The sequence below is a fragment of the Kalmanozyma brasiliensis genome (assembly GCF_000497045.1).
Source record: "Kalmanozyma brasiliensis GHG001 unplaced genomic scaffold PSEUBRA_SCAF12, whole genome shotgun sequence".
NCBI classification, from domain to species: Eukaryota; Fungi; Basidiomycota; class Ustilaginomycetes; order Ustilaginales; genus Kalmanozyma; species Kalmanozyma brasiliensis.
Window position 1 is genome coordinate 203,810 of NW_015961951.1, and position 26,706 is coordinate 230,515.

Genomic DNA, 26,706 nt, shown 5'->3' on the forward strand with positions numbered 1-26,706 from the left:
GAGCTGAAAGGGCAAGACGCGTCTTGCAGAGGGAAAAAGTTAAATTGCAGGTCGAAGTGCCCGGCGCGCGTTTGACGTTGGGTTCGCACTGACCCTGGAAATCCCACAAAGGGTGCACGCGCAGTGGCGGGAAGCAAACTGAGCTCTAAAGTGTTGATCTGCCAAGGCGCTGATCCATCCGACTCTTGGTACCGATCCTCCATACCCTCTACGGACTCAGGAACATCACACACAATGTTGGCTCTCAACTCGACCCGTCAAACCCTCTTCCGTGGAGCACGCACGCTCTCGACCTCCGCGGTCCGCAACGATCTCGCTCGCATGCAGGTGCTCGGCCGTCTCGCGGCAGACCCGGAACTCAAGTCGACCAAGAACGGCAAGGACTACGTCCGATACACGGTCGCCACGAGCGATCCCCCCACTGGACCCGCAGAGGATGGAGAGCGCGCCCCCACTACCACGTCCTACCACCGCTTCTACGTTTTTGGCGACCGCGGCGTCGACAGGATGAGGAACATCAAGAAGGGCTACCGCGTGCTGGTGGACGCCGAGTTCAGGATCGAGAGGACCCCCGCTGAGGGAGAGCAGCCTGCACGAGAGACGCTGTTGGCTCTGCACCGTAAGTGTCATTAACCGTAGGAGATGAAAGAGCGACGATTCACTGACTCAGTCTTGGGACATGCCTCATTGGATTTCACAGGCGGCATCCAGGTCATCTCCAAGCCCAAGGAGGCTGGCGAGGCCTAAGCAGGTCGTCCGTGCCCAGAATCCATGGAAAGAGCGCCTCGATTGCGGTCCGTCTCGGAACATCCTCTGGTTGAAGGCCAATCGAGGGTCATCACCATCGGCCCGGGCCCTCCAGCCAATGCTCCCCTTACGAAGCGAAAACGCTACACTGTCACCACTCACATAAGAAACTGTTCATGCTGGAATCTGCAGCGTCTGTTCCCAGGGTTTTTGTGTGTGATTTGACCTTTGATGCTCGAGCAAGTGATGTAAGGTACTGATGAGCAGAGCTGATATGAGGGTTTTCGCCCGCACAACGATGTTAGACCGCGCTTCGAAGCCACACCCAAAAAACGCCTCGTACGAAAGGTGCGGTCCGAACTGAGCGGGCCAATCAGAGCTCAGGCAAAATCAGCAGCAGCGTGGATGAAGATGATCGACGGTTGCCGCCTCGTTCTCTTAGCTTGCATTTCCTCCTCGGATCGCTTAGACGCCAAATTGAGCAGAGCACACAATTTCATCTACACGTTGCGATTTATGCCGACCATAACGTGATCCTTCCATGGGGATGCGAGAAGGTGTGGTGGCTTCGGGCGGGCTGAAAGAGAGTGTGGATGCAGCAGCCGCTTAGAAAAGCTCGGCCCCGTGACTCGCTGTCCCAAAAAAGGAAGCGGCGGCTTGCCTAAGATACGCTGCAAGGGTCCTCGATTCAATTTCACTGCGCTCTGCTGTGGATTTTGTGATTGCCGAAATGAAAGGGTTTGCCCCAGCTTGAGAAGAGTCTCTGACAGCCTGGCTGAGAAGAAAAGGCACACTTCAAACAGGCTTTCTGAGCAAATTCCCACCTTTCACCGCGGTCGCCGCCCTGAAAGCTTTGCCCAACTAACCTCGGCGAATCGTAAATCCAAGCCGCCACGCTTCTCTCATCTTGAACAATCACATTGGACAGACCCTTACTTCCCTTCCTCATCCGCCTTCGCGTGTCTGCTATACTCCAGCAGACTCCATCCCTCACCATCCTACCTTCTACAACCTGCGACATCGTATCATCATGATGGACCGCACCCTCTGCCCGCTCAGGCAGATTCGCCAGGCATGCCCCTTCATGGGCCGCGTCCCCATGCCTCAGCTTCGACAGCTCTCCACCACCCCCAGCCGACTCATCTCGCAGGCTCAGCAGTGCCCCGTCATGAGCCAGAGCCTCGCCATCAAGGCCGAGCAGACCGGTGCTGACGCTGCTGCCAACACCTTCACTCCGACCTTTGGTGCTTCCGGCAGCTCCTTCTTCGCTCATGCCGCTCGCCCTGCCGCCGCCGCCGCCGCTCCTACTGGTTGTCCCTTCTCCGGTCACATGAACGGAGGCGCCGCTCAGCAGGTCCGCTCTTACGTCTCGCGCTCCGAGGCTGCTCGTGCTGCCGAGGCTCGTCCCGACGACATTGAGCGTCTCCACGCCAAGGAAGGCATCAGCCTCGCCGACCAGGCCGCTGCTGAGAAGTGCCCTCACGCCCGCAAGCTCGCCGAGGCCGCCGCCGCCGCTTCTGCCAACGACTCGCTGCCCCAGCAGCAGCGCAGGAAGAGCATCAAGAACAAGCAGGTCCGCACCCCTGGTTCCGGCCTCGGCGTCCACCCTGACCCCGAGCCGTACAACCGCCCTGGCTTCCACTACGAGAAGTTCTACCACGACCAGCTCCAGGCTAAGCATGCCGACAAGTCCTACCGTTACTTCAACAACATCAATCGTCTGGCCGGCAATGCTCCCAAGGGTCACCTTTCCGCCGAAGCCGACGAGATCACCGTCTGGTGCGCCAACGACTACCAAAACATGAGCCGCCACCCCGCTGTTCTCGAGGCCATGAAGGACACCCTCGACAAGTACGGCGCTGGCGCTGGAGGCACTCGTAACATTGCCGGCCACAACCGTCACGTCGAGACCATCGAGCAAACCGTCGCTCAGCTCCACCGCAAGGAGGCTGCCCTCGTCTTTGGCTCGTGCTACGCCGCCAACGACGCTACGCTCACCATCCTGGGCTCCAAGCTGCCCAACTGCGTCATCCTCTCCGACTCGAGCAATCACGCCTCCATGATCCAGGGCATCAAGCACTCTGGTGCCAAGAAGGTCATCTACAAGCACAACGACATGGCTGACCTCGAGGCCAAGCTGCAGGCCATCCCCGTCGACGTGCCCAAGCTCATCGCCTTCGAGTCGGTTTACTCCATGTGCGGAACCGTCGGGCCGATCGAAAAGACCATTGAGCTGGCCGAAAAGTACGGCGCCATCACGTTCCTCGATGAAGTCCACGCCGTTGGCATGTACGGTCCGCGCGGTGCTGGTGTCGCCGAGCATCTCGATTGGGACGTCCAGGTCGCTCAGGGTCACAAGCCCGGTCTGCTCAAGGGCACCCTCATGGACCGCATCGACATCATCACCGGCACCCTCGGCAAAGCCTACGGCAACGTCGGCGGTTACATCGCCGGTTCGAACCGTTTCGTCGATCTCATTCGTTGCTTTGCTCCTCAGTTTATCTTCTCCACCACCCTCCCTCCGGCCGTGCTTACGGGAGCCAACAAGGCCATCGAAGTTCTGATGGAGTCCAACGACTCTCGCATCCTCCAACAGATCCGTACGCGGGAGACCAAGGACAAACTCATCGCTGCTGGCATTCCTCTGCAGCACAATCCGAGTCACATTGTCCCCGTCCTCGTCGGTGACGCATCCAAGGCCAAGGCGGCATCGGACATGCTACTGGAGGAGTTCGGATGCTATGTTCAGCCGATCAACTTCCCGACCGTTGCTCGGGGGTTGGAGAGGTTGCGTGTGACGCCTACGCCCGGTCACACGTCGGCGGATGTCGATCACCTGGTCTATGCGCTGACGGAGATTTGGAAGGAATTGGGTCTGCGCACGGTTGCCGACCTGCGTGCCGCTCCGGAGGGCGATGTGCTGGCTGACCTCTTCAAGGCCAGCGAGCAGCGTGAGAGCCCCCTGTGGACCGACAAGCTGCTCGGTTTGCAGGAGCTCAAGGCCGACGTGCGAGCTAACGGTTTTGCCGGCGTCGATGGCTCTGCTGCCCGCGCTGTTGGTGTTGCTGCCTAAATCTGGCTGCCATTCGATCAGAGTTCGCATCTGATTGATCCTTTTCCCCCTTTCCCCCTTGTGTACGAACGAAATGCAAGTTCCTACACCTCCTACACGTTCCTTTCACAAGTGCGGATTGTTTGAGCGCAGCCCCATCTCAAGCTGCGGCAGAAGCGTGTCGTCGTGTTGTTGAGGAGACGGTTTGGACGGTGGCGGTGGTGATTGGGTGTGAGACGTTCGGCCAATGGGTCATTTCGTTCGTATGGCGTCTCGTTACGAAGGGCACGTGAGGCAATGTGCATGACGCACTGCGGGGGCGCAAGTCAGCCTGAGACTGGCTTGAGTGGGTTGGACGGCGCATCGATCTTTGATGCGGCATTGCGACTCGTATGGAGCGTTTCTGCGGGAAGATAGGAAGGGGGGATTGGGCCAGCTCGAGAGCGCCTAACGCAAGTGCTCGGCGGACCTGGCTGGAGCGGACCCAAAGGAGAGCGCCTCGAACCGTCGAACGTCTCGCGCTCCGGATGCATGCGAGGCGTGTGCGTGCCGTCTTGCCAACCCCACGCGTGATGCTTTCGCCAAGCTCGCAACACCTGTTTGCGCGGTCCAGTCGCAGCCCCACGCTCGATCGAGCTCTCAGCACCCTTGCGCTGTCCCCATCGCTTCACTGCATCGAACAGGTCGTTCGCACCCTCGACGACCGGCAACAACAACACCGTGCCTAGGAAACGAAAGGTTTCTCTCCGTCTCGTGACGTGCATTTAGCCGGTGGCTTTCGGGTAAAATGTGCCAACTGAGCCTCCACATCCACCCTTGGTGTTTCGACGTTGACTCACACCTTCGACACCGCCCACCATCTATCGACCCAAGACCGCTGGGAGCATCAACTGCACGCTGGCCCACTCCAGAACTTCGCGCAGCCATGTCGTTTCGATACCACAAAAGCCCTAGCGTCGTCACCCTCTTTCACGACCCCTCCTCCTCGGCCTCGAAACAAGTGCTTCAACTCCTAACAGCGTACAACGCCGCGCAAACCAACCCGCATCGACCCACGCCCTCGTCAGCGTCGAATGGAGAATCGTGCATTGTCGAAGCGAACGGTGGTGGAGCGGATGTCAACGCCTACCTCCGCGCTGCAGCCTCGGACCCACCCCGATCGCCCCTGATTCAGCTCGAAATCGTCGATCGCAAAACCAACCCCCCAACACCGGATCAGATGCGCAGCATCGTCGACTACCTCGTCTCCGATCCCTCCCCAACCTCACCCCTGGGAGAGGAAAAGGCGAGGTATACAGCAAGCGGATTCGATCTGAGAGAGCACGAAAGGAGGAAATTGGCATTGAAGAAACATCTAGCTGACGAAAAAGGTGGCGGAATGCCCAAGATCAAAGATGGCCCCCTGGTCGTTAATTGGGACGAAGGGGTCGCTGCCACGGATGTGGAGGGGGTTAAGGAGATGTTGGAGCGGCTGAAGAGGGAGGCGGAGGAGGAGAAGGGGAGGGAGAAGGATGGTGGTGGATGTGTGGTTTGTTGATCGTTCCAACCCCAGTTCGATGAGGTTGCTACTCTCCCCCGCTTCCGTCGCTTGACCCGTTCGCAGCTGTTCTTCCCTCGTTCGCAATCTCGCAGCTTTGCATCTCATGTCCTCTTGTATTGCCGTGTAGCTCAGGTCCCGTCGTATCATCGTGTATCGCACATCTCTTTGTCATTTGTCGCCCTCGCTCGCACTGCCGTCTGCTAATCAAATCGTGTATTCAATAAAGAGAGTGGTTGGGTATGCAAAACGACCAGCGTATAAAGTAAGTTTAGGCCGCAACGGCGCTTCCCAGCTGACACCGATCCAACAAGGCCTGGTAGACGAACTTGTATGCCCACAGATTGCCCTTCATCCGGCGGATGTCGAGGCTGTACAACCCGGGAAGGTTCTTGATGCGCGTCACCTCGACCGAGAAACGAATCTCCTGGCCGCCATCCACCGATGCATCGCCGTACAGCGGTGGCGGCTGGTTCTCGTCCTGCACAACCACGTTCAGGTTGCTAGCCACCGTTGACGAGCTAGGCAGACCCGAAGCGGTCATCCTCGGACTCGTAACGCCAGGCTGAAGCGAACTGCGCTTGAGGAAGCTGCGCAGCGATCCGCTCGCACTCGGCGTCAGGGACTCGCGGTGGCTCATGCGCGAGGATCGCTCGACATCGGCTTGTGTGGGCGGGAAGACAGAGCTGCGAATGCTCATGCCAATGTTGTGCGTAGCGCTCATGAGCGTCTTGGCGCGCTTGCGACGGATGCACTCGAGCTTGAAATCCTCGTCCTTCTCCTTGCGCATGTCGATGCCCATCTCGTACAGCACCCGGTAGACTTCCTTGAGGACGTCGTCGGGTGAGCGCGAGGTGAGGGCGGATTGGTCGACGGCACCGAGGTGGTAGCGCAGGCGGGCCTCGTTGAAGGGAGCAGGCGTGGTGGCGACGGCAGTAGAGGCCAATGTGGCCGTTTTGCCGGTCACAGCTCGCGATCGCTGCGACGGCTGTCTCTGAGGGGCAGCGCTAGCAGACGTCGGGACCGTCGGAGCTTCCATGCCGGAAGCGTTGCTGCCGTTCGACACAGCCGAAAGCGAGGCCTTGGGCGTCGCCTGCTGCTGCACCGTCGAGGCGCTCGACTTGAGACCCTCGCTCTCTGCGTGAGATGCTTCGCTCATGTTGGTCAACTGCGTCACCTCGGTAGCCTCGCTGGTCTCGCTGTGCGTGCCCGAGGTGGATCGAGACGAAGGGACGGAAGAAGCGGCACCACTGACGCCTTCGCCACTGCCGGTCTGCGCCTCGGCGTGACGACTGGTGCCGTTAGGAGCGCCCGTGACAATGACTGAGGGCGTTCGGGGACCAGCACCGCTGATCTGCGAAGAGGTAGGCGACCTCTCGAAGGGACCAAGAGGAGGCTGCTCGGTGAAAGTGCCGCGCGAGAGGCTCTTCTTGCGGAACCAGTCCATGACCTTCTTGGCCGCATTGCTCGAGGGGCCCACCGTCGAGTTGCTGGCAATCGTGGCAGCATCGTGGCTCTGCTGCTGTTGTTGTTGTGTCGACGGTTGAAGAGGCTGAGGACGTCGCGAAGAGGAGCTCTGGTTGCCGCGTACGGACTCCCTGCGCTGCGGCTTCTGCTCGCTTGAGCGCTGTGCCTCGTCCTTCCTGCGAGAGCTGGGCTGCGACGGGAACGAGGCTTCCGTAGCCGAGGCTGGCATTTTGGACGCAAGCGCGCTGGTACGGTCTGCAGAGGCCGACGACTCGGGGCGACCCACGACGAGGCTCATGGCCTTGCGGCGGCTAGCCCTGGCATCAGCGCTGGAGCTGGGCGCACGTTCCAGGGCCTGACGCGAAACGCTGTTCCTCTTGCTCCTGTTGGCAGAAGCCTCAGTGCCGTTGGCAGCGGCCTTCTCGTTGCTGACGTCAGAAGAATTGGATCCATTGGAGCTCAAAAGTCTCGAGAGGAAAAACTTGTCCGTCGACATGCCCTTGCGGTGTCGTGCCGATGTACCGGAAGCCTTGTCGGTGTGGACGGGTCGAGTGGCCGAGGGAGGTTGGCTCGCTGCACCAGTGTCAGCCACGGCCGCAGCGCTAGTGCGGTGACTGCTTCGACTGGCCTCCGAGGAAGGGACGGGACGACCCTTGTCGGCCAAGGGGAAGCCTACCGAATCGACCGAAGCGCTCGGGCTCGAAACGATGCGCTGGCTGGCGCTCGATGGCACACGAGCGCCGTGTCCGACGCTGCTGCTGACGCCGTCCGCGTGCTGTCGGCTGTTGGAGCTGGCGGAACTGGGAATGCGCATGCTTGCACGCGAGCTCGGCGGCGGGATGCCATTGCTCAAAGGCGCTGCGGTCGCCTCCTGCTCGAGGATGGCTGGCGGGACCGACACGCGCGATGCCGAGCTGCCCGACACCGAACGCATCATGTCCGCAGGGCCCCGGCTTTGCACCTCGGCTTTGCTGGTGATGACCTTTTCGCTCTCGGGAACGACGGCGGGGGTGGCCGGGACGTTGATCGGCGCTGGCTGGAGGACCGAAGGCGGCACGGCAGCGGCAGCCAGCTTGTCGGCGGCAGCCTTGGCCCGTTCGCTCTCGGTGGCGCTGACCTTGCGTTGCGTTTGCGAGGTCTGACGAGAGCCTGGAGGCGATGCAGCATCGGTACGCGAGCGATCGTCGCCGCTGTATTCGAGCTGGATCGTGTGTCGCTGCACCTTTTGAGCTGCCGGGACGCGCTCCCCGGCGGCCTCGTGAGAGGCAGGGATGGCAGCGCTGGCGCCGTCGTCGAGCCGAGTGCGAGGCTCGCCACGAGCATCGCCGAGCACTGCCACCGGGTCCGCAAGCGACGCGGCGCCGCCGACGCTGGCAACGTCGCTGTGCGTAGTGGCGCGTGGCATGTTAGCAGCAGCGGTCGGGGCGGGTGTATGCATGGTGGGCGCTTGAATCCTGGAAGCATTCGCGCTTGCGTCGACGCCGCGGCTCGCGCTGCCGACGGGCTCGTAGAGGCGATCGGGAACGGTGGCACTGATGGGCAGCGTCTGTCGATGAGCGGCATTGCCCGCAGGAACGGCGGTGTTGGTGGTGTAAGCGGAGCCCACGGGAAGATGCGAGACGTTCTGACGAACCGACTGGCTGCGCTCGAGGTGCTGGCGACGCTGCTGCTCTTGGAGCTGCTGCTGATACATCATCTGTTGGCGGTACATCTGGCGCTTCTTGGTCTGCTGCTCCATGGCAGCGCGCTCGAGATCGTCGACCGAGAACTTGAAGAGCTCGCGGTAGTTTCGGAGCCAGCTGTGCTGCATCACCTGCTCCAACGTAGCACGGTGCGTCGGGTCAGGGACGAGCATCTTGGAAAGCAGGTCGCGTGGCTGGGCGGTAATGTACTCGGGGAACGACAGAGGCGTCGCGAGGATGTACTTGTAGAGCAAGTTGATGTTGTCCCCATCCGGGTTGGCCGGGTCGTCGTCAAAGGGCAAATAACCGGCCAGCATGGCGTAGAGGATCACTCCGCACGACCAAACGTCGACGGCCGATCCTGCATAGAGACCGTCCTGGACGACGAGCTCGGGAGCAGCGTAGCAAGGAGAGCCACAACTGGTAGCCATGAGGTCGTCGCGCTTGTCAGCAAAGTTGTTGGCAAAGCCAAAGTCGGTGATGATGACGTTGCGATTGCGGTCCAGGAGCAGATTCTCGAGCTTGAGATCGCGATGGACAATGTTCTTCTGGTGGAGGTACGAGACACCCGAGATGAGCTGAGCAAAGAGACGGCAGGCATGTTCTTCTTTGAGGTACTTGTGCGCAAGGATGTGGTCAAAGAGCTCGCCTCCCGAGGCATACTCGAGGACGATACCGATGTACCGATCCGATTCGATGACTTCGTAGAGACGAACTATGTTGGGATGACGCACGTCTTTGAGGACTTGGATCTCGCGCTCGACCTTGGTCATCTTGGCTGGGTCCTTATTGGCAGCGTCGTCGAGGTTGAGGGGAGCCGCCGTGTCGCCGGCGACCTTGTCGCGCTTGATGAGCTTGACGGCGACCTCCTCACCCCACTCCTTGTGAACACCGAGCTTGACTTTGCCGAACTCGCCCTCGCCAAGGGTCTGGAGCAAGAGATAGTTGCCAAAGTGAACCTGCTGGCGACGCGGATGAGCGGCAAAGTAAGAGAGGGCAGCGGGAGAAGTGATGGGAATGCCCGACGAGATGGCTTGGCTGGTGGTGGGATCGATGGGAGCCGCTGGAGGGGCCGAAGAGCCATTGTGACTGGTGGACATGGTGGGGTGGGCGCTCGCTCTTCGCTCGGCGTAGTTGGCATTCATGCTCGCAAAGACGTTGGAAGCGCCATCAGCAGCAGTGGCCGCACTCCGCGAGGCAGAGGTGGTGTGTTCGGTGGGAGTGGGCATGGCCGAGACGGGTCTGTGGGAGTGAGACTGACCGCCTGTCGCCAGCTTGCTAGGCGGATGTTGTGCAAAAGCGCCTGAGGACGAGACGGAAGGCGGAAGCATGGCAGCACCGGCGCTGGCCATGCTCGCATATCCGGTGGCAGGCTGAGGAACATAGCTGGCGCGCGACGAGCTCGCGGCGCTGCCGGGGTTAGAGACTTTGCGGGGCGTCTCGTCGTCGTGCACGATGTGCGGAGGCGATGCAGGCGGGGAAGGGTAGCCAGGCGAACGCATCGAGTTGGTCTCGTATGCGCCAGATGGGACCGTATCGGCGCGATGATGGCTGGCGCTCGAGCCTGGCGAGGCGGGCGGTGAGGGTTGATGTGAATGTGTCGACATGTTGCTAGGACTGGCGGGTGTGTCTGGGTCCGTGCGGATGGCTCGAATGACCGCTGTCTATGCAACGAGCTCGCGATTGCACTGAGCAATGCTTGAGGTGCGATGGAAAGCTACGGTGCGGTAGATGAAGATGTATGCGCGTTGCTTGGTGAGAGCACGCGAGAGGGCTCACGAATCAGTTGGCGAGCTTGTCGCTGGTTGCTGCAGAGATGCAAAAGTGCAGGTCCGGAAGATTGTATACGTCGAAGTGGTGTCGAACGAAGTCCTGGCGAAAGAAGGCTCGTAGTAAGGTGAATGGTGATCCGAATGCGAGTAAACTGATGCTGATCCGATGCGAAAGGACGAGCTATGGACGAAGGCCGACAGAAGCAGGAGACAAAGCGTGCAGAAACGAGTTGCAAGGGAGCAAATGATGAACGAAGGTGAGAAAAGGCCTGAGGGCGAGGAGAAGGTGGACGTGATGGACGATGGCAAGTCGGTTCCAAGTCGTGTGCTGTCGAGTCGTGATGGGCGCCGTGACTGCGGGCTATAGAGAGCTAGCGAGTCTGATGAATACGACGAAGCGATGCGGGTATCGCTATGAATGAAAGAAAGGGAGATGGTATGAGGAGGTGAGGAGGGAGGCGAAGGGAGGGAGCGAGGTCAAGCAGAGAGAGAGAGGGGATTTCTCCAAAATGTGCAGCGCGGCAAGCCAGCGTGTGTGTGTGTGTGTGTGTTGCGTGTGTGTGAAATGGGAAAAGCGCGGGTCCAAATTGAGTGTCCGTTGGCAGTCGGAGAAGGGCTGAGCGAGTCAACTGGGCGAGCGGGCGAGCGGGCGTGTTGCATGTGTGTGTGGGTGATGTGCTGTGCTGGCTGCGAGCTGCCCGGCTGGCTGGCTTTTGGAGCGGGCGCGCGGTGGGCGTGAAGGAATCTGTTCGGACTTGGAAAGAAAATTAAACGTTCAAAGGGCCGCGACAGTCAAGACCAAGGCGGAAAAAGGAAGCAACAAGAGACTCAGACGGAGCCAGCAGCAGCCTCGGTGAAAGCAATTGCTCTTTTTATGATTTAAAAAATAAGATTGGAGTCGTTGTCGGTGTTGGCCACGGCCAAGAGGTCGTCGATGTGGTTGCTGGCATCAGAGAGGGCTAGACTGACCGATTAAGCAGCACTGGTTGATCAAGAACAGGCTCAGGATGGAAGATGAACGGAAGAATGCCTTGAATGAGACCGATGCGTTGCTGTCGTTGCTATGCTGAAACATGTCAACCGCGTTGAGCAACGGCACTCCCGCTGCTGGCCTTGCAAGGTCGATAGAAAAGTCGGTGCATCCGACGTTGCACGCTTTCCTTCCCACGCCCCAGACGGAGCATATGCTTAAACGCGCAACATCATCGTCAAGCGTGAGTCTCTTGGATGGACCGAGCATGGATGCAGACTGGGCGAGGATGGGCAAAAAGCGAGCGAGCGTGTTGTGCGGGGCGTCATTTCGGGCGTGCCGTTCCGCTCGCGCATTCTTCTTCGTCGACTCGCGAAATTGCTGCAGAGCGCTGATCGCTTGCTCTCGGCTTGGTCCTTGCAGCAGCATGTGCGGGATCTTGCTCCGTGCAGTTGTCACAGGCCCTATTAATGCTTCTGCGTATTCGTGTGCCCTCGTGAGGACAATGATGGATTGGTTGGGGGCCGACTGATTCCATTCCCGGGGGAGAGTCTCAGACAGCAAACAAAGAGGCTTGCAAGCAGCGCGAAGCGGGACCAAATGCTCTTCCAAACCTGAGACACCGCGTCGGACAAGCGAGGGTGCAAGCGGTGAGCCACCTTGAGGCGGGCTGCCTGGGCCCTGATTTTGGCACTGTTTCCACATCATCATCATGTCGATCAAACCAGCGCGTGTTCAGTGTGTCGTTTCCTTCGCTTAGCAGCTTGATTGCGTTCTTGCGCTGTTTTTAAACTTTAATTTTCCAGGGAGCACTTTGCAGACCCCAAGAAGGGGTGTCTTGGATGATTGAGACACACCTCCGTTGTCTCCTTTGTGAGCGATGATCCGATCGACAGAGGCAGGATCAATCAGCGCACGGATTCGAACGGCAGGAAGCGTGTCTGTGACAAAGATGGTCGGGCTGGCCGAGGCTCTTGGTCGATAGACCCCATTCTCGGCCAGACCGTCAGCGCGTTCTGCCTGGGATGCTCATGTCGGCTCTTCGCCGGGGCTGAACGAGCCCAAAGGGTCTTCCGATGGAGTGGCTCACCGTAATGAACAGATCTCAGTCCAGTCAGACCAGGTCTGTCCAAGGTATGCGCGCAGGACACCACGACCAAGGAGTTCCGAGATGCGGAGGCCAGCCACCAAGCCAAGCCTCGACCCCGCACGCGCGCGCGTGTTGGGATCGACGCGATGCAGCAGCCCGAGAGCAAAATCGGACTCGCGCAAATGCCTCGTTGCAATTTTGGTCTGTCTCCCAGCTCGGCTCGAGACGCACTCTTAGTCGGTGGCCGCGACATGTCATCTCGAACGGCGCAACCAGGCTGGCCCTTCCGCACTCAGAAGCTCGCTCCGATGTTCCTTGCGTGGCAGTCCTGTCACATCCACGTCCCAAGCACACGCATTCTCCGGCACAGGGGGCCATAGAAGATGGCGCTTATTCGTTTAAGAGTCCGCCCTTGCCGAGCGGCGATTGCTCTTCTCATCTCGGCGACGACATCAGCGGCTTCTATTTCGCCAAGCCGGCGACGATACCAATACAGTAGGTCAATTGTACCCTTTGGTAAGCCACGTCGGACCACCAACTCACTCGGCAGCAACTCGAAATCGAGGCGGCTGTGGCTGCTGCGCAAAGATAAGAGACTTCGCCGACCAGACAGATGGCTTCGGCGTCCGCAGGACACGTGTACAACGAGGATCAGATCTGGTGTCACTGATGAACATCACAGCGAGCAATTGAGGCTTGCCAGCATAAGTCTGTCTTTTCCTTGGCCCATCGAACCGAGTGAGCTACCGGACAGATAGGGGTGACGTGCAGCATCTACCCGGCTAGACCCTGGCTGAGCTTGTGTCTTCCGCCGCCTCGCCTTGTTCTTCTCCAGGTCTCAGCCTCGAACACATGAGATCCGACGCCGGAACGCCTCCTTGTTTCCGCCTGATTGTCCTCCTCTCCAGCCAGCCACGCTTAGGACCCCTGCTTTATGCCTCTCGGCGGGCACCATTCCTTCCCAGCTCCTGCAGTGCAAGCCGATGATGCGCTTCCGTCCGCAATCTGAGGTTCGTTCGAGTCGCACCCTCACCATCTCCCGACGACCTCGTCTCTGCATCCAAGACGTTGCTCAGGAACAAACAACAACGCCGCCCCTTCCAAGCGAGCTCGTGTTGCGTGTCGGCTGAAATCACGTGAAGCTTGCCCGTCATTTACGCGTCTGCCGAGCAAACGCGCACCTAACGCGAGCTGAGCCTGGCTTGGGTGGGCCCAGCATGCCGCCTTTTCATTTAAAATTCAAAGTCGCCTTGTGCTGCTGTGGAAATTTTCACTCCACAGCGAGGCTTGTGTCACTCTCGGCTGAGTCAACTCAGCCTTCCACTCTTCGGGCGTGGTTCAACTGAGCTGGCTCAGCATCCATTGCCGATTGCCACCTACAGGCTCACCCTCTTGCACACCAACACCACCAGCTCGCCACATCTGGCATTCGTAGCATGCTTGCGCAAATGAGCTCTCGGTAGCTTGGTCAGACCAGCTTCGCACTCTCCTCTTCCGGCGCACCCACTTGTGGACCAGTCTAGTCCTCTCGCACAACCGATTATCACGCCTTGCAGTCCCACAACAGGCGCACAAGTCATCTATGAACTCGGCTGCCCTTTACTCAGCCAAACTCATCGCAGAGTTTGAAAAGCAGGACCTGGAACAACAGGAGCCTATCCCGAAATATCCATCCGACCATCCTTTCGGTGCCGACAGACCGGGGCCTTTTGGCGGCGCAGCAGCCGATCATCAACTTGACCACCGTAGTGGCGCTCGACTGGACGGCGACACTTTTGGCTCGGGCAGCGGGATGAGCAACTTTGCAGATTGGGATGCCGGGTATCCCGGCGGTGCGCCTGCCAATGGCACAGCCGCGCAATCCACAGAGCTCGTTGCACATGGCGCAGAGGCCGGCCCTTCGAGCGCCGCCTATCACCCTCGTGCGCTGACCAATTACGACTACCCGGGAGGGTGGGGAGCTCAGACCTTCAGCGGCGTCGGCGGATTGACCCAGGACAGCGCTTCGCGTATCGCCACTCTCCAAGCCAAGCTCAATCAGAGGCTCGGTCCCGAATACCTCTCGCAACGACCTGGGCCAGGCGGCGGCAAGAAGCTCACCTACATTGAAGGCTGGAAGCTCGTTGACCTGGCCAACGAAGTCTTCGGCTTCAACGGCTGGTCTACCACCATCGTGCGCCTCGAGGTCGACTATCTCGACTGCTCGCCCGACGGTACTCGCTTCAATGCCGGCGTCAGCTGCATCGTACGAGTTTCGTTGCGAGATGGTGCTTTTCACGAGGATGTTGGCTACGGCAGCGCCGATAACGCGAAACAGAAGCATGCAGCGCTTGAAAAGGGAAAGAAAGAGGCCGTCACCGATGCCACAAAACGAGCGCTCAAGAACTTTGGCAAGCTGCTCGGCAATTGCACTTACGATCACCAGTACTCGGCCAATGCGCTCAAGGTGAGCAATCCCCCGCCCAAGTTTGATGCTTCCGAGCTGCATCGTAGACCAGAGCTGCGTCCTGCCCAAGCACCAGCCCCGCAGCCTCCGCCGTCGGTCCAACCAGCAACAGCACCCCCATCGGCAGCACGAGCGCAACCACCACCGCCAAACAACGTATCAGCTAGACCACCACCCCCGCAGCCTGCGCAAAGAGCAGCTCCGCCCGCACCCCGAGGCAACGAAACGGCCGCGCACGTACCAGGACGAGCACCAGCAGCACCGGCTGCAACGTCGTTGCAACAGCAAGTGCCAGCAAATGGCGTTTCAGCGGCCACTCGAGCTGTCAACGGCAACGGCGCTGTCCGCAGCGAGCACCACAGTCCTGCCGAACGAAGCGACGAAACGAAAGACGAAGTGTCCGAGAGGCAGCAACGGTCTATGCTCGCTCGGCAGGCATATCTCGAGCGTCAGCAAGCCGAAGCGCGCAAAGCGGGGTCAGCAGAGACGCATCAGGTCGTCACAGCTGCCAATGGCGCACGCCGGCACGCAGCCGAGTCGGAATTTGGCTCTGACTCGTTCGATGAGCAACTGACGGACGCGCTCGCCGGCTACGACGAGACCTCGATGGGCGATGCGGAAGCAGCCTCGCACGCGCTCGAGATGGAGATCGACGAGGCGCAGCGTCGAAGCGGCTCCAACGATCACGACGATAGCACCCTCCTGCATCCGAATCACAATGGCGCGGATGACAGCGGAGTCGCCTTTATGAGCGGCGAGGAATCGATTTTGGTCAAACAAGAGAAAGTCAAAGCACTTGAGATGCGTCGATCCACCAGCCCGGTGAAGCAGGTCAAGACGGAAGCAGCTGTGCCGCGTCGAGCCGGGAGCGTGGGGCGGTTCATCTCCCCGCCGCCTCCGCAAGGTCCATCGGCTGCTCAGGCTGGTGCGCCTACAGCGACCCTCGTCAACGGAGTTGTCGCGAGAGGCTACACGAGCGGTGCCAATCTGATGCGCAACGGCACGACGTCGTTGTCAGCAGCCTCGATGGGCGCGGGAGTGTCGCGCAATCCAGCTCCTCGACGAATGTACTCGACGACATTGAGCGGAATCGCAGGCGCCGAGGCGGCGGCGGGTAGCAACATTGTGGCCGGAAGGGCGACGGGCGAGCCTGTCAATCACGCCTACGTTCCAGGCGATGCAAGAGGTGTCAAGCGACCCAGCGATGCTCTTGCTGCGGCCGACAACGGCCGACCTATGCCACGGCAGCCAGCAGCAGCAGTCAATGGCAACGCGCGACAAGCATGACAGCATCAGTAGTAGCAATCCCATTCGCATTCATCTCAACTTCACGCTTGATCCTATCGGTGTCGCAAAATCTCTCGAGGTCGTGCGTGTGCGCGTCCGTCCAGCATGGGTTGAAGTCCAAGCTTGGATGCAGATGGTCAAGCAGTCGTGCATAAGATCAAGCGTGGAGTCGACGCTCGGGAATTTTAAAGCTTCTCCGTCCGCTGACGGGCGGGGGACCGGACCGCGTTATTCTGCTGGATCGAGGTGGATCGGGGGGCCGGGGCGAGCAGGAAGGAATTCTTCCCAAGGCGGTAATTCGAGCCTCGATCGAGCTTGGGCGAGGGTGTGACTGTGTTTGCTCGGCTATCTCTCGAAATGAAGCCCCCAACTCACCGGTCTTGGGGGGGGAAGGCAACGAATGAGCGTCGAGTGTGATAATCTTCCTGTGATGCGATCTGTCCGAGCGTGCGTGCGATAACCTCCCCCCTCCCAGGAAGAACGCTTGAGCCAGTCCCGATCCCAATCTTCTCCCTCTCCCCCCATCATCATCATCATCAACAAGTAGCACAAGATGACGACGTCGCAACCGAAACCGTTGCCGTTCTACGCGCAGTTCACGGCGGGCGCCATCGCCGGCGTCACGGAGCTCCTCTGCCTCTACCCGCTCGATGTGGTCAAGACGCGCATGCAGCTGCAAACCAAGGCGGCGGCGGGCGCCGAACACTACAATGGCATGCTCGATGCCTTTCGCAAGATCATCGCTAGCGAAGGGTGCGTCCACCTCCCACACATCCCTCTTCTCTCTTGCTTCTCTCGTACTGACAATTGATCTTTGATTTTGGTGTGGGTGTAGTGCGGGACGATTGTATCGCGGCTTGGTGCCACCTCTGATGCTCGAGGCGCCCAAACGAGCGGTCAAGTTTGCAGCCAACGACTTCTGGGGCAAAACATACCGCAATCTCACCGGTCAAGAAAAGATGACCCAATCTCTGTCGCTTCTGACGGGATGCAGTGCGGGTGCCACCGAATCCGTCGTCGTCGTCCCCTTTGAGCTGGTCAAGATTCGACTTCAGGACAAGGCACAGGCGCACCTCTACACGGGACCCATGGATGTGGTGTCCAAGATCATCAAGGCGGATGGCATCTTGGGGCTCTATGCAGGACTGGAGAGCACTTTTTGGCGTCACGTGCTGTGGAACGGTGGCTACTTTTCCGTCATCTTCGGTCTGAGGGCGCAGATGCCCAAGGCAAACGGCAAGGCGGAACAGCTCAGGAACGACTTCATCTGCGGTGCTGTCGGCGGTACGGTGGGTACCGTGCTCAACACCCCTGCCGACGTGGTCAAGTCGAGGATCCAAAACACCCCCAACGTCAAGGGTGTGCCGAGAAAGTACAACTGGACCTTCCCAAGCATGGCCCTCATCGCCAAGGAGGAAGGCTTCGGCGCGCTCTACAAGGGGTTCACACCCAAGGTGCTCAGGTTGGCACCCGGAGGAGGTGTGTTGTTGCTCGTGGTCGAGGTCGTGCTCTCCCAGTTCAGGACGGCGTTGGGTCCTCCTTACATTTAAACAGCGGTGGAGGCGAAAGTGGTGCTGCACGAGGAAGGCAGCAAAAGGAGGAGGCGTGCTCCCGACGAGCGACGCGGATGATACGACGTCAAAAAGCTGCACCAAGATGTACTATGTTATCAACCCTAGACTTATTCACGACGCCGATGCAAGCCTGCAGAGACGACTGTGACTGCCGCGGCGAATCGCGGCAACAGCAGCTCAGACGTTGCTGCGTCTCACACTCGACGTTCGCGGCACATCAGGACGCGAGAAGGAAAGAAAACTGTGCATTGCGAGATGAAACATTTGCTTATGAACTTTGCTTTGGTACGAGACGAAGATGTGGGCAGGAACATGCGGGTGATGCTGAGACGGGGACATTTGGGCTACTTTCGATGCGGAACTTTGGATTTGCTTTGAGGGACGAGGACCTGACTTGACGAGACTTGACGACGTTGCTTTGCTTGCGACAATTACAGATCCATCCTGAACGCTTCGTCGTCGCTCTCGTCCGCGTCTTCCGTCACTTTCTGACCATTGGCGCTGGGCTGCGGCTGCTCCTCCTCTCGGTCCACCTTGGGCGTGCGCGAGATGGCAGCGGGGACCTCGAACGCAGGGGGCGAGCGAGACAATGGGCTTGAGGCGAGCTGAAGCAGCTGATCGCGAGTATAGGAGATGCGTGGTGTTCCGCCCGGAGTCGTGCCGTACAAATTCGAGGCAGACGGAGTGGGGGCTGGGGTGGTGATGTTGATGTTTTGAGATGCCATTGTGTAGAGATACAGAGAAGAGACGGTACAAGGTTTGCAATGAGAACGGGAGACGAATGCGAAGAGAGGCAGAGGCGAGAGGCAGAAGGAGCAGCTCGGAACGATGGTGGAATGGGTCAATGGGATGAGAGGGTGACGAGGGAGGACCTGGCTTCTTATATGTCTCTCTCAACATCAAGCGAGGGGGTCCCAGCGGGGTCAACACCACTGCCTCAATGCAGGGTACCCTTGCATCTTTTCCCCCTCTCTTCTCGCATACAGAACATCATGCGGGCTATCTCTGACGTGTCATGCCCGCCAATTCACCGAGGGTGTTTGCGTCGATCATGAATGGTCCGTCCGCAGTGTTATCTTTGGGCGGCGAAATCACGCCTTGCTCTCCCCTCGTGACCTGCACGAGTCTTATTTAGAGAAGCGGATTTTCCCCACAGCGACGGATGCAGTTCTTATCGAGCAAGGGTCGCACGCAATCAGAGCGGCTCGTGTGATTCGTCGTCCACCTTAGCTGATTCGACAGCTATCAGAGGTGAAAGCTTGTGATACCGGTTCGCATTGCGTTGATCGACGCAGACAAAGCAAGCTTATGCAGCTATGGAATGGAATGACGGAGGTCTCGCACGTCTGACAGGTGATTATGGCGCAGGCATGAACAATGATCACGAGCGCTAAGATGAGTCATGACAAAAATGGTCTCCTCAACAATGGTCTCGACGACGCTAATCACAATCTGCTGTGATGGACGGCTGCGTGAGTTGCAGCAGACACCCTGTGCCAGACGCCGAGACGGATGGTCTATCTAATCTTTGCGTTGCGACTCTTATCCAGAACGCACAGATCCAACAACCCGGTTCAGCCCGCTTTCAACAGACCCTGGCCGGTCGTCTGGTACAAGCGCCTAGGTTCCGATCTGGACGCCGAACGGCAGCTAGCCTATGGAGGAGTGAATCGCGAAGAGATAGCCAGTCTTGAAGCTGCCTCCTCGTGTGGCAGATCGGAACGAGATCCCATCACATACGGCCCCCGATTTGGGCGAGCTGTCTGTGTTCGTTTTATGCCGCCGGCACCCGCTTGGCTCGCGTCGCAAAGCGAACTCGTGCCCCACCGCTTGCCTTCTCGCCGCGTCTTCTTTACAGCATCTGCCCCTCGACCAAGAACTTGGTCAAGACTCGATCTGTCGACATTACCCTCAGTGCATGGTTAAAGCACAGCTCTTTCGCCGTCTGTCCAGCTTGCCGCTTGCGAAGGGTAATCAGCTTGCCTAGGTCGACCTTTCCTAGTAGAGTCGTTGCAGCCCTCGATCTTGGAGCTTGGTCACCGCGATCAGCGCTGCTCGCCACACACTCAGTGTTGGAAGCAGTCCCGGGTGCGATCGTGATTCCACTCCTCTCTGCTTCTCAGAAGCCAGACGATGTGGACCACGCTGCTTGAAAAGTCATTGCGCTGCAAAGGGTGACGAATGTGTCGACTACTCCTCCTGCATCCCCTCCTCCTTGTGAGCACCAAACACCTCGCCCCTCGGCAGCGGCAGCTCCTCATACCCTTGCCTAAACTCCTGTCCCCACTTCGGATACACTCTCTTATACAGATTCATCAGCACGGTATCCATCTGACTGATGGGCCCGTCGAAGTGGGCTTTGAAGTATCCGTGGGTACCGAGACTCTCGGTGATGTGGCCTGTGCGACCGAGCTTCGTGTGCAGCGTAATGGGTTTGAACCAGTACACGTCTTCGGGGTTGAAGAACATGAATCGGATCGTAGCGGTTTTCTTGTGCACCTTGTACGGGTGACCGCTGAGCAGAATCCTCTTGGCATTGATGCGCGTCGGACCAGCATCGATGAGGTTTCCAAACCCGACGAGATGGGGCATTTGGGCAGCGGAGACGCCACGCTGGTCGTAACCCGTTTCGCCATCCAGTGCGCGTTCGCGTAGGAGCACCGCCGGGGCTGTCGATCCACCAAAGGTGATCGGCGCATAGACGGTCGCCACGGATGCCGAGACACCCGAACGCAGGAACCGCTCAAACTTGTGCACGTTGTTGACGCCCTTTCCACCTCCACGGCTGTGCTGGCTGAAGATCGGGTTGATACGGAACCGACGCGGTCCCAAACACAGGACGAGTGGGTCCTTGGATCGCACCGGCTCTTCATACTCCGTATTGCGCGTGACGGTAAAGTTGATGACCGACTTCTTGTGTTCGTGGCGGAGCAGGCCGAAGAGCACGAAGGGGACGGAGCAGTCGATCGGCGGAAGGTCGCCGAGGTTGGTGGCGCGAGCACGAATCGCCGCTGCTTTGGGAACGTCCTTGATCCAGACGGTGACGCGGAATCCAGGTTGCACACCGTCCAGCAGCGCAGCGCCCTCGACGCGACGTCGCGTCTTGTGGAAATCTTCGAACTGGAAGATCCGTGCGTAGTCGCGGGGCAGGTCCTCGTACGGATCCCAGGGAGAGGTTCGGAAGGACTTGAGGCCTCGGTAGCGGGCAAACCGGGTACGGGCGGCGATCTCGAGGGGAGTATCGACCTCGTCGGGGAACTCAGCGTCGTCCCGCTCCTCGCGCTCGCGTTTGCGTTGCTCTTGGTAGGCGAGGTATTCGGCTTCCGCTTGGGCGTCGTCGACGTCTTCGAAGGGCATCTCGGAGACGGTATCGCTCGCCTGCTGCGCCATGGCAGCGGCTTTCATGCGTTCGTAGTCGTCGATCGCCTCGTTGACTTCCATATCGCCCTCGTCGATCATGTCTTCGTCGCCTTCGTCCGCCATCAGTGAGCCATCGTCGTCGTCGAGATCGTCCTCATCCTCTTCGTCCGACTCGATGATCCATGCAGCGCGGTACTTGGCGTTGTCCTTGGCATTGTCGCTACCCTTGATGATGGTCTTGGGTGTGGTTCCGGGCAGAGCGGGAGGTGGGGGCATCTCGCCGTCGGCACGCTGCTTGTTGAATCGCTCGGCTGCTTGCATCTCCTCTTCGGTGGGCCATGTCTGTTCGTTGGCCATGTCGTCCGGCTCGTTCTCGGAGATCAGGTCGTCGGCGAACTCGTCGTCGCGCGATTGAAGAGTGTCTCCTGCGACGAGGTCCGCTGCTGAGGTATCCGCAGAAGCGTCGGTCATGGCATCGTCTTGGATCTCGTTGGACGCGTTGGTGGCGCTAGCCTTGGATCGCTTTGTGCGTGCATTCGGAGGGGGAGCGTAGGTGATGCGATCCACTGCGTAGTCGCCAAAGTCGGGAAGATGGATGAGTCGATCTGCCGACATGGGAGCGCCACGAATCCAGCCCGTGACCTTAAGCGTGCCTCGCTCGGCGTCGTGGCCGTTGATCCCGTCGAGCCCGTTGCTGTCACCATTTGCGTTGCCGGTGGCCTCCACCGCCTCCCATTCTGCCCCCTCGCTGACCATCCACGCACGGAAATCTCTCCAGGCAACACGCTTCGGTGTAGCGGTGGCCAACGTGCGCAGAAGCGCCCCGCGCTCCGCGCGATCGTCGAGCGCATGCACCTTCTCCACGTCGGGAGAAAAGTACTTGGCAAAGCTGAGCAGCGACTTGCGCACCTCGTTGGCGGCCTTGAGTGCTGCACCTGCCTTCTTGCTGCCGCCAACACCGGTGGCTCCGTCCGGGTGCAATGTGGGGACGGCGACGACGACGGTAGGCAGACCTTGCGATTGGAGGGTTCGGAGGCAAAGCTCACCCCAGGAGCCAGGATCGATGGCGGTGGACGCGGAGAGGACGAGGAGGACAAAGTCGGCGCATTTGCAGGCGTCGAGGGTGGGATAGAGAGCGCCGTAGGGGAGAGGAAGGAACTGGATCGTCTGTCGGAAACGGGTCGCTTCGAGCTCGCAGTATGGCAAGCCTTGGGCGAGGGCCTCTTCGACACTGCGTCCTGCGACAGGCTGGACACCGCCATCAATACCTTCCTCCTGGATCCGCCTCACAGCCTCCCACGAATCACCGTCTTCTGCCAGATCCACGACGGCACAGATACGAGGTGCACCCGCACCTGCTCCTGCAAATCCTTTGGACAAGCCATCCTTGCCTTCTCTGGATGATGACGATGCGGCTGAAAAGATGCGGTTAGACTGAACAAGGGCGCTGCGCTTGGATCGCTGTGCCTGCTTGGCGTGGTTGCGGCGGTGTTGACGCGAGCCGGTCTCGTTACCGGCAGCGGAGAGCGGCGATGCCTTGTGCGAGGCGAGGCGGGATGTGCTGGATACGTCGCTAGCGGATCGACCTTTGGATGCCTCGCGAAGGGAAGTCTTTGTGGCGTGCTTCGACTTGAAAGCTTTGTTGGACTGCCTCAATGAGGAGGCTCGGTGATGGTGCGGCATGGTGAAGCTCGAGCCCAGCTCGGCGTGGATGGCAACGCTCTGTCTGCTCCTTCGAGATTGAGCGGAATAGCCTATTGGTCCGTGGCAGGTGCGCTGCGATGTTTGGAATGCGGACTGGCTGATGATGGTGATGATGGACAGGAGTCTAGGATGAAGGCAGTCAGGGTCTTCTCCCAGTGCTTCTTGTGCCACCAGCGAGAAGTCAAATTTCTCAGAAGAAGAAAAGGGCACGCAGCCCAAAAGCCAAAAATTTTGAGCGGCGGCTCCACCTTGAAATCCCGTCTTCCGAAACCCACAAGCTTGAAACTTGCTTCCCTCAAATCTTAGCTTCAGACGTGCTCAACTGCTCAACAATGACTGGTCAAGGCGGCATGATGCTGTGAGTCAGTCGAGGTCACACATTTGCCCAGCGTACAAGCGTCGTCTCATGTACGACAGAGGCACAACAGCTTGCGAAGGAGGCCGTTCAGTCTTCTGTGAGCTTCCAAAGAGCGGCCAATCAATCCGGACTTCACTCCTCTGTTACGATGCAAGAGGATTCGATACCGTTCAAGTATTCGCTCTGGTGCAGACGGTCACAAGCGGTTGGAACATCGTGGTCTTCAGGTTGCGAGTGCCATCCTCTGTGATACATGAGAGAGCTGAGCGGCGACGCGGGAAAGGCTGAAACCGTGGCGACCCGTCTTGACTCCTGTCAACTCGGAAGTCTTGCGGAGCTGTTCGTGCTGGCCCTTTCTACGATCAGCCACGCACCGTGAAACCCCGTGGTAATGATATCTGATCAAAGCACTTGGCTTGGAGCGCGCGAACCGGTGGGTGTAGGTGGTGCGCTAGGATACGGGCTCGGCGTCGGCGGTGGTGCAAAGAACTGGATGCGCAGGCGATGCAAAAGCGGCAGTTTGGGGAAGAGCACGAAGAGCAGAGCCGAAAAGTTGAGGCCGAATAGCAGCGGGTTGTACCTCGTATAGTGCGTCGAGACGAGGAACAATCCAATGGGCACTGATGTCAGCCATTTCTTTGCCGGCGTGTACTGCGCGCCCTCGTCGATCTGTTCCCACAGTGTAAGCTGGTCGTAGACACCTGCGTTGGACTCGAAAGGTGTGCCGGTGACATAGTGGAACATGAGATACGACAAAGCCATGTAGCCGAGGTTGACGAGCGTCCAGGAGGTGTCCTGCTGCATGGCGGGGATGACATCAAGGAGGATCTTGGCGAGCAGGATGAGAACGACGTGGATGACCCAGGCACCCTTGTAGTTGACCCAATCTGCGTTGGCGTTGAAGCCGGCGGCTTGATCGAGCATCTCTTCGTGCGTCTCTTCGACACGGGTCACCGAGACAAGTGAGGAAGAGCGGGCACGGTTGTGGGTGGGACGCTGGACGGGTGGTGGAGCGGCGCCTGTTGATGTAGAGCTGGCGTATGCTGTGCCGGGTGGGCTGATGTGCAGAGCGGGCGGAGCGCCCGCTGGTCTTGAGGACGACATGGTGAGGTGCAATGGCCTTGCAAGTTTGTCGATTGCTGCACGAGGGTCGTCGTACGTGCACCAAGATGGAGAATGCTGCGCTCCTTTGAGGAGTACCCTGTGGTCAAGGAAATCGACTTGACGTGAAAGTGTAACCAGAAGCCGATGACAAAAGATCCTTGGCGACGGACGAGGAGTTGAGTGCGGAACGGAAGATGTGATCCGACTGAGAAGCAAGATGGACAGCGTCAGATGAATGGGCCCGACTCGCGCCTGAGCTGAGGTCCGAGACAAACTGGGCTCAATCTCGGCTTGTCATCCAAGAAGCACATGGCCCACTCACGCTGCCTTTACGCGTGTCCCTAAGAATGTGAGATCGGGTCCAGCTCTTATCTCGATTTTCTTGGCAAGGGAGCTTGAGAAGAAATTCATATGAGAGCAACACACAACAGCGGCGCTGTAAGAAAAAGCACACCGAAATCAGGGCCAGGAAATGCACACAGCCCTGCACAGATTCGCTCCATGTCTGAGAACTTGTCGTTCCGTCACAGAGCAGCGCGGAGATCCAAACTTGCTTCCAATTCGATGATCCGGAAAGATAGCGCTGCGCGCAAGAAGAAGAAGGTCAGTGAGAAGAACGTTGGCTGAGATTGCTGCCTGCAGTCACCGATTTCCTGCTTCTGTGTGTTTGACCTCCACGCATGCGTGCGCATTTCATGTGGTACAAAGCTGGCCCGTGTTCGCATTTAGCCAAAAAGTGTTGGACTCGCTCCACTTCTTCCCGCTCGTCCCACCTTGAGAGAGCTGCTTCACACACTCTTCCTTCTCGACCATCACTTTGTCCCACGTTGAACATAGTACTTAACAACATGGCGCTTCCATCCACTATTCAGGCCGCACAGGCACATCTCGGCGAGGGTCTCCCCACCTCGCTCATCGCCGCCGCCTCGCAACAGCACCCCAAGCCCATCAACCAGACCTTCACCTACGGCACCGCTGGTCTGCGTACCCGCGCCGACATCCTCGACAGCACATGTTTCCGTGTCGGTCTCATCGGTGCGCTGCGCTCCAAGAAGCTCAAGGGCAAGACCATCGGTCTCATGGTCACTGCCAGCCACAACCCGGAGCAGGACAACGGTGTCAAGATGGTCGATCCTCGGGGTGAGATGCTCGAAGCCACCTGGGAGCCTTTCTGCACGCAGGTCGCCAATGCTTCCACCGACGAAGAGCTCATCGCCTCGCTCGAGAAGATCATCTCGCATTTCAAGATCGACCTGTCTGCTCCTGCTTCTGTGATCGTTGGCTACGACACGCGTCCCTCGTGTAAGCAGCTCGTCCAGGCCATCATCGACGGTCTCTCCGCCCTCGGCGCCCATACCATCGATGCCGGTCTCAAGACCACCCCGCAGCTCCACTACCTCGTCAAGTGCATCAACACCGAGGGCACCCCAGAGTCGTACGGCGAACCATCCGAGCAGGGCTACTACAGGAAGCTCGCTGCCGCCTTCCTCAAGCTCGTCCCCGCCAGCTCGGACGTGCCACCTCTCGTCGTCGACTGCGCCAACGGTGTCGGTGCCTACGCCCTCACCAACCTCATCAAATACCTTCCCGAAGACCGCATTGCCTTCCGCCCCATGCGCACATCCACCACTACCCCTGGCGCACTCAACAACAACTGCGGTGCCGACTACGTCAAGACCAACCAATGCCTCCCCGCCGGCTTTGAGAAGGAGAACCTCCAACCTGGCGAACGCTTCTGCTCATTCGACGGCGATGCAGACCGAATCGTCTACTACTACCTCACGGGACCCGCTAGCAGCAAAGACTCATTCCGCCTGCTGGACGGGGACAAGATCGCCTCTCTCGCTGCGGGCTACCTGTCCGAGCTCGTCACTGCCGCCGGGATCGAGCTCGAGCTGGGATGTGTTCAAACGGCGTATGCCAACGGAAGCTCTACTAAGTATTTGAAGCAGCGCGCGCCGGTGACGTGCACCCCTACGGGTGTGAAGCATCTGCACCACGCCGCGGAGGCATACGACATCGGGGTTTACTTCGAAGCCAACGGTCACGGTACAGTGCTCTTCAGTCCATCGGCGCAGAGGAAGATCAAGGAGGCGACTCCGAACTCGCCTGCGGCACAAACGGCGTTGGAACAGCTGGGTGCGCTGGTGGACCTGATCAACCAGACCGTAGGAGATGCGCTGTCCGACATGCTGTTGGTCGAGGTCATCCTCCGAACACGCCAGTGGGGACCCGCCGAATGGGACGGTGCCTACGAAGATCTCCCCAACAAGATCCTCAAAGTCAACGTCAAGGATCGGTTCATGTTCAAGACCGAAGACGCTGAGCGAAGGCTCACCAGCCCGCCCGGGTTGCAGGAGAGAATTGATGAGCTGGTGGGCAAGTACAAGGACGCCCGAAGCTTTGTGCGACCCAGTGGAACCGAGGACTGCGTTCGCGTCTATGCCGAGTGCGCCATTGCTAGCGAGCTCGCTCCGCTCGCCAACGGCGTGGCAAAACTCGTTTCCGACTACGCCGCACTTGGCTGATTCAGCTGTGTACATATGCAATATCAGT

At 59.1% G+C, this 26,706-nt stretch overlaps 10 protein-coding genes across 10 annotated transcripts; 6 read left to right on the forward strand and 4 right to left on the reverse strand.

Annotated features, from left to right (window-relative positions):
• Positions 1 to 234: 234 nt before the first annotated feature.
• PSEUBRA_001112 (Primosome PriB/single-strand DNA-binding) lies at positions 235 to 747 on the forward strand (the record flags this gene model as incomplete). Its single annotated transcript, XM_016434413.1, has 2 exons — positions 235 to 619; positions 701 to 747. 2 exons carry the CDS (start codon positions 235 to 237, stop codon positions 745 to 747), a joined length of 432 nt encoding a protein of 143 aa, XP_016294152.1.
• A 1,030-nt stretch (positions 748 to 1,777) lies between these two features.
• Positions 1,778 to 3,820, forward strand: PSEUBRA_001113 (Aminotransferase, class I/classII; the record flags this gene model as incomplete). Its single annotated transcript, XM_016434404.1, has 1 exon — positions 1,778 to 3,820. The coding sequence occupies one exon, from the start codon at positions 1,778 to 1,780 to the stop codon at positions 3,818 to 3,820; it is 2,043 nt and encodes a 680-aa protein (XP_016294153.1).
• Positions 3,821 to 4,724: 904 nt separating this feature from the next.
• PSEUBRA_001114 (Thioredoxin-like fold) lies at positions 4,725 to 5,336 on the forward strand (the record flags this gene model as incomplete). The annotated part of the gene is made up of 1 exon (XM_016434396.1): positions 4,725 to 5,336. The coding sequence occupies one exon, from the start codon at positions 4,725 to 4,727 to the stop codon at positions 5,334 to 5,336; it is 612 nt and encodes a 203-aa protein (XP_016294154.1).
• A 271-nt stretch (positions 5,337 to 5,607) lies between these two features.
• On the reverse strand, positions 5,608 to 9,837 carry PSEUBRA_001115 (Protein kinase domain protein; the record flags this gene model as incomplete). The annotated part of the gene is made up of 1 exon (XM_016434420.1): positions 5,608 to 9,837. One exon carries the CDS (start codon positions 9,835 to 9,837, stop codon positions 5,608 to 5,610), a length of 4,230 nt encoding a protein of 1,409 aa, XP_016294155.1.
• Positions 9,838 to 13,899: 4,062 nt separating this feature from the next.
• On the forward strand, positions 13,900 to 16,050 carry PSEUBRA_001116 (Rad52/22 double-strand break repair protein; the record flags this gene model as incomplete). The annotated part of the gene is made up of 1 exon (XM_059464563.1): positions 13,900 to 16,050. The coding sequence occupies one exon, from the start codon at positions 13,900 to 13,902 to the stop codon at positions 16,048 to 16,050; it is 2,151 nt and encodes a 716-aa protein (XP_059320874.1).
• Positions 16,051 to 16,603: 553 nt separating this feature from the next.
• PSEUBRA_001117 (Mitochondrial substrate/solute carrier) lies at positions 16,604 to 17,600 on the forward strand (the record flags this gene model as incomplete). The annotated part of the gene is made up of 2 exons (XM_016434406.1): positions 16,604 to 16,803; positions 16,886 to 17,600. 2 exons carry the CDS (start codon positions 16,604 to 16,606, stop codon positions 17,598 to 17,600), a joined length of 915 nt encoding a protein of 304 aa, XP_016294157.1.
• A 455-nt stretch (positions 17,601 to 18,055) lies between these two features.
• On the reverse strand, positions 18,056 to 18,349 carry PSEUBRA_001118 (Eukaryotic translation initiation factor 4E binding; the record flags this gene model as incomplete). The annotated part of the gene is made up of 1 exon (XM_016434418.1): positions 18,056 to 18,349. One exon carries the CDS (start codon positions 18,347 to 18,349, stop codon positions 18,056 to 18,058), a length of 294 nt encoding a protein of 97 aa, XP_016294158.1.
• A 1,465-nt stretch (positions 18,350 to 19,814) lies between these two features.
• Positions 19,815 to 22,667, reverse strand: PSEUBRA_001119 (Ribosome biogenesis protein BMS1/TSR1, C-terminal; the record flags this gene model as incomplete). Its single annotated transcript, XM_016434415.1, has 1 exon — positions 19,815 to 22,667. The coding sequence occupies one exon, from the start codon at positions 22,665 to 22,667 to the stop codon at positions 19,815 to 19,817; it is 2,853 nt and encodes a 950-aa protein (XP_016294159.1).
• Positions 22,668 to 23,448: 781 nt separating this feature from the next.
• On the reverse strand, positions 23,449 to 24,150 carry PSEUBRA_001120 (uncharacterized protein; the record flags this gene model as incomplete). The annotated part of the gene is made up of 1 exon (XM_016434422.1): positions 23,449 to 24,150. The coding sequence occupies one exon, from the start codon at positions 24,148 to 24,150 to the stop codon at positions 23,449 to 23,451; it is 702 nt and encodes a 233-aa protein (XP_016294160.1).
• An 848-nt stretch (positions 24,151 to 24,998) lies between these two features.
• PSEUBRA_001121 (Alpha-D-phosphohexomutase, alpha/beta/alpha domain II) lies at positions 24,999 to 26,678 on the forward strand (the record flags this gene model as incomplete). Its single annotated transcript, XM_016434401.1, has 1 exon — positions 24,999 to 26,678. The coding sequence occupies one exon, from the start codon at positions 24,999 to 25,001 to the stop codon at positions 26,676 to 26,678; it is 1,680 nt and encodes a 559-aa protein (XP_016294161.1).
• Between the last annotated feature and the right edge of the window lie 28 nt (positions 26,679 to 26,706).